Source organism: Parambassis ranga, chromosome 19, assembly GCF_900634625.1.
Source record: "Parambassis ranga chromosome 19, fParRan2.1, whole genome shotgun sequence".
Classification (NCBI taxonomy): Eukaryota; Metazoa; Chordata; class Actinopteri; family Ambassidae; genus Parambassis; species Parambassis ranga.
In genome coordinates this window covers 8709416-8715416 of record NC_041039.1, presented here as the reverse complement: position 1 = coordinate 8715416, position 6001 = coordinate 8709416, and the positions used below count along the sequence as shown (strand labels likewise).

At 38.1% G+C, this 6001-nt stretch overlaps 1 protein-coding gene across 2 annotated transcripts in view; it reads left to right on the top strand.

Moving 5' to 3' along the window:
* Positions 1-411: 411 nt before the first annotated feature.
* LOC114452015 (adenosine kinase-like) overlaps positions 412-6001 on the top strand; it is an 89664-nt gene continuing 84074 nt past the window's right edge. The window contains exons 1-3 of one of the 2 annotated variants that reach the window (XM_028431080.1): positions 412-696; positions 2579-2653; positions 2736-2789. In XM_028431080.1, the coding sequence (XP_028286881.1) occupies positions 647-696; positions 2579-2653; positions 2736-2789 (179 nt within the window). In that variant the 5' untranslated portion in view covers positions 412-646. Of the gene's footprint in view, positions 697-1833; positions 1920-2578; positions 2654-2735; positions 2790-6001 lie in introns of those variants that run through there. The other variant, XM_028431081.1, reaches the window with a different exon arrangement.

The following is a 6001-nucleotide window of genomic DNA, read 5'->3' as shown; positions in this document are numbered from 1 at the left end:
GTCAATATTTGGCAACGTTTTCCATTATTTTGATTTTAATCTTATTTTTAATAGATTAATTAATCTTTTAATTTACATTATGTGTTGTGCCATCATGAATGAGATGACCATGTGCTTCAGTGGTGCAGATCCGCCAAACTAACTAGAAAAGGGCATTTCCTGAAGAAAATGCAAGTTTGATTGCTGCAGCTGAAGCTTTGCTTTGAATGCTGATGTCAGTCAGTGATACACTGTAAATGCATCTCTAGTTAAAGTCTTATATGAGCATTGTGGCTGTAGGTATTCTGCACATTGTATAGCTCCAACTTCTGATTGCAATGGTCAGACTGAAGTTGAACTTAATGAAGCATAAGCAAGGGAAAGAGAAAGCACCGCGATAACACGAGATAACTATATCTTTCTCCTCTTTATGTGAGCCAAATGCACGCAGGCTCTGCTAGGACAGAGCAACCAGCTCACGGGGATTATTCCCAGAACAGATCATCGTTTGTTTTCTTTTTCGGTTGCATGCTGCTGACCAGTATCTTCATCATTATCTGAGGGGAAGGAAGCTGCAGCCTCTTGCTACTCTCCCTCCGACAGTGAGCAGCAGCTTTCCAGCTCCACAGCTCCAACACACCCGATAGATTGTTTTGTTTTTAAAAAAATGTCTGTCGAAGAACCGCACTCGACGACAGGAAGGAAAACGACGTTAAGGTAAATAAATCGACAGTACCCCTGTTAACCTGTGTGATGCTCCGTGTATTAAGCTAGCCGCTCTAGCTAGCTGTTAATTCATGCTAACGCCGCTAGTGTTGTGGTGGACTGTCAGCGGGGCGATAAGGCGCCTGAACCATTGAACGTTACATCAACTCAAAGCATCCAAGTTAAGCACTGTTAGCAATTTACACACATTGTACAGTCGTAACAGCGTTAACACGGCTAGCAGTAAACCGTGGCTTCATCACATGACTGCAAAGAACTGCAATTACACAACCTGCAACTATCCATTTAAAAGATTAAAAGATGTGTCCAAAATATGGAAAATGTTCTGTTTGAATGAGTAAAAACAAACCTTAACGGTAGCCAAGAAGTTAATTACAAGTATGCGTATTACCCTTTAAGTGTAGTAGTTACAAATTTATCCTGTTTTCATTTGACCAAATACTAGAAATGCAGTTGTTGAGAACATAAACTGATTTAAATGCACTTAAATTGTGAATTCTAAAGATAGACAGAAAAACATCTTTCATCAGCATGTTAATTATTAATTAATTCCCCTTTAGGCGTAATTAAGCAATTAGTTAGCAGTACTGTGCCGTCAGGAAGCTAATATATCTTGTTGACATTATAAAACAGCTACATACTGTGAAGTGACCCGTGCGGCGTTCACTTAACCTCAAAAAATGTAAAACCAAGATTCTTTTTACATAGCGTATTTCGACCGTTTTTATCTGGATGATTTAGGGTCGGGATAGACCATCAAGTGTCAAATAAATATATTAACTGAAAATACACAATACAGATTTTTCTATATAAAACTTAAACACTGTCTGCAAAGCATCTAGAGGCGATGTTCATTAAATAAATGCTTTATAAATGACATTTATTTGAATTGTAAAACATAAATGTAGGTGCATATTTTTAAATATCATTGTTTTGTTACTTAGCTGCTTCATGTTGTTTTTGTAATAACAGCGGAAATGATTTCCCTTTTTTCCCTGTTGGCCGCAAATACAGCATGGAAGGCTTTATAGTAATTGGAACCTGCGTAACCAATCATGTGTCTTGAAGCCTCAAAGGCCCGCCCTAGTTCTCCATCAGGGAGTCAGGGTTGGACAAAGTGCAGGAATAGTTCCTGTAGTGAAAAAGCACGTTGCTTTGACCATTTAATCATCAGTTCAGGCTGCTGAAGTTTCATGCATCATGCCAACTCCAAGGTGAGATCCAAATAATAATAATAATAATAATATCCTTCAGTGGGCAATTCTGATATTATGGTAGACTTTAAAAAAACATTACTTAAATTTCTGCCAGTCTGATTGAAAACTTGAATATACGCTTTGTTTGTATGAATGGATGAACTTAAACTGCTGCTGCAGAGGTTGATTATTTATCAGATTTACTCTTTCTGTGTTCCTAGTTCTAATAACGTTGTGTCATCTATTCCAAAGCCTTAGTTGCCTTCACTGTTATCTAATTGCTTAAAAATTCTCGATTTTTCTAGATAATGCCATCATATGAGAGCAAAGGCACAATTAGCCTGTATTTTCTTAACCATCTCTCAATGTCTGCTTTTCCTTTAGTTTGTATGTGAACTGGTTAAAAAATCTCCATCATTGACAGGTTGATATTTATAAAAATTACATCATCATTCAGTAATGAGCTCATAGGATCACAATCACTGCTTTATGTGTTGTATACATGTCGACTGTAGCAGGTAACAACCACCAGTGAAGCATGGGTCCATCTTTACAAGATGTTTTTTGGCAAATGAGAAACAGATGTTTTGTCACAGAGCTTTGTTTGTTTCCTCTCCCCGTGGAAAGCTGGTTAGTGGGAGTCTGTATAACACAATATGTTTTTGTCTTCTCCGCAGTGAAAACACCCTCTTTGGGATGGGAAATCCCTTGCTGGACATTTCAGCTGTCGTGGACAAAGATTTCCTTGACAAGTATGCCCACATGCTTCCGTTTTTCCCTTTTACATATATATATTTTCTATTTACTGATATTTTTTAAATTCTTTTTATTAAGGTTTGGACTGAAGCCTAATGACCAGATCCTTGCTGAAGACAAGCACAAAGACTTGTGAGTCAAAACTTAAGCATTATGTCAAACCAAATAAGGGATACACTGGTCATTCATGCCACACTGCTACCATCTTGGCTCTGTGAGCTGTGCTCAAAATAGCCAAGTCATATATCAGGCCTGGGTAACTGGGAGCCTTGGACACGCCCACATTTTTCCAATGTTTCAGAATTTACTACTGCTGTGTGTTAAATAATTACATTTACCCAGCTATTTTTACAGCATGTTATGTTGTGGGATTTATATACATAAATTATTATTATTGATTTATTCAGAGGCAATCAGCTCAGCGTGTGGGTTCCATTTCCAGACCTGCCTCCTTCACATGGCACACATATTCAACTGTAATACTATAGCCTTCCTAGAAAACGTGGTTGGTATATTCCTTCACTCTTAAACAAAGACTGTAAACAACAAGATGACTTAAAATTAAAACTGAGCTAAGCTTTAATTACTGGCTGACCTTACACAGCCCATTTTCCCCTTATTTGATATAGTGCAGATTTGTCTGTGTTTAATTTTAGGGCAGACATAAAAAGTCCACCATCTGCAAGCAAGATGATGGTCAGAGGGAGAGTTTTCTTTGAAGTTTGAAGGATAAGCTGTTTTCATCTTGATAAGTTAATTGCATTGTCCAGAGTTAGAAAATGTAAACATGTTCAGTGTACATTAAAAATGAGTGTCAAAATGTTTGTTTAGAAATCATAATTTAATGATCTCAAGTAAATACCTTGGTGGAATTAGAGCAGCAGAAATGTTAGTTTCAAAAATCCCTGGAGCGTGCACACACACATGTTCTAGGGTCTTTCTTAGCTTGTACTTGAGGTTGTTGCCATTTTTACTATGCATGCATGGGCAAAGATGTGATGCTATGGTTGAATGTGCAGCTATTTAACCAGGCTTGTGATCTGACGTGGCATTCACTTCTCAGTTAAAGCAGTCACATCCTTCATTATGCTGTAACTTAAGCCTTAATATAATTAAAACAATCATTGCTTCACTCTTAGACATTCACACACCTCAAAGCAGCTGCCATCTGTTGGATGTAATACCTGCATTCTTGTCTGCTGGACACTGAACAGGTCCACTTGAGAAGATAAGTGTTAAAGGTACTCTCAGCAGAAGTGTGACAAACATGTAGAATGCATCTCTTCTAGCTATGATCCAGTTCTGGTTTCTGGGTAACAGACAATAGCTGTCTGGGCCAAGACTGCCTTGTCTGAACACTGATCATTGTTTACAGTCCCGCTAGCAAACCTGATATGTGAGCTAGCATGCCAACAGGGTATGATGGGGCATTTCAACTCTTTTGCATGCAACCTGAGCTAGCTCAGATGTGATTGGTCAACACTACTTGCACATCAGAAACCAGGAAGTATCCTTTGGCATTATTTTTATTGAAGTTTTGTGTACATTTGCAGGACCAAAGCTGCACATATACATATACAGACAGATCAGTACATAGGATCATCTGTACCTTACAATAGGCTACCTTGTCAGGTCTTGTTGCTTGACAAAGGGATGCATGTGACCTTGGGCAGCAGCAGCAGCAGCACAAAGCAGCATCATCAGCAGTGTTGTTCTCCTTCAGCACAAAGGCAGCGGTGTTATCTTTAGCCCCACAGACACTGTTCTCTCCACATTCTGCACAAGGTCAGGGCAGGATTAACATGCGGCTTTGGTGGTTAATTCCCAGCACAATGCACTTCAATGCATGTCCCCTCCAATACTACACATACTAGCGTGCTCGCCATTACTGCCATCAATTTATATCTGAATAAACATGTGGTATTTTTATCACATCATCTCACAGCAGTGCAGGTTGTGAAAGCTTTAGATGCTGTGATATGGGCCATGGTATTCCTGTTAATGTGAAAATCACTCTGTAATGTGCAAAGAGGTCATTTACAAAGTCACTGGAAGGAGAAGAAGAACTTGGCTAAAGTGTTGTGACAAATAACTTCATTACTTAAAGGCCTCAATAGACTTACAGGTCCAGTCGACTAACACTATTGTTGTGCTACTGAATCTACAGAGTGTAACGCAATTCATTTTTTTCCATCACCCTGGTGGGAGAGAGATCATTGGATGCAGTGCACTGTGGCCATGCCTGAATTCAATTATCTAGTCACAGCAGAGCTCATATAATCCTGTTGTGGCTGAAAAATTGCCTGCTGTACAGTAGAAACCATCTACATCCCTGTTAGTGTTGGCTGGGGACTTAATTTTTTTTCAGGATAAGCCACAGCTGAGACTTTTGATTTTGTTTTTAAAGACCTGCTACAATTTTGATAATCAATAAATGCTTTGGCCTGTAGAGAGAAATGGTCAAAATGTTTGTAATATGATTTTATATATTTTTAAATAGATCATTCTACAAATAACAAGTCAGAAATAAAACATATAACATATAATAAACATATAGACCAACATCCCTGCAATAATTTAATAATCTGCCGTTTCAGAAAATGTTTTAAAACAAAATGATTCATTGCTTACTAATAAATCACAATCATAGATAAAATAAGCTGAATCACTTTATTTGATTTGCATGTTATTTATTGTTCACAGTGTGGTGGTTAGTGACTCATGTTGCAGTCTGTTGTACTGACGCTGCTTTTATTTAGATTTTCATTGTGGTTAGTGAGCTGCAGCTGAACATAGAGGAGGCCTCGGTAGCACAGTGAAATTGAGGTATAAGAGGAAACCAGCTAACCAAAGCGTTGTCTGTGACTTCCACTCAGTCAGTGGGTGACAGTGTCAGGTGTGTCACTGTAGTTCACTCTCTTTCTGTAGTTACTGCTGCCCTCATGTGGCTTGTTTCCTGCATAGTAGTAGCTCTCTATGGTTTTTAAACACATAGTGTTATTATTTTAGGAATAAATTCGAAATAATGTTGTGTTATTCTCTTAAGTGTTGCCTCATTTATTGTTTATTTTTGGTTATCTTTATTTAATTTAAATATTTATCCTCTAAGCGGCTGTGGAATTGTTTTCTTTATTCATTTCTTTGTAGTGGGGAGTTATTTTACACCACTGAATTCCAGAAAAAAGGGATTTTCATCACGATGTATGTCCAGCAGGGGGCAACAGTAGCCTGCTGTTTCTCCCCCAAAGAGTCTCCATAGGAAACAACATGTCAACATAATGAAAACACGCCTCTTTCTGCAGGAGATTATAATGTGGGCAAATAGACATTTTATTTTAGGATAA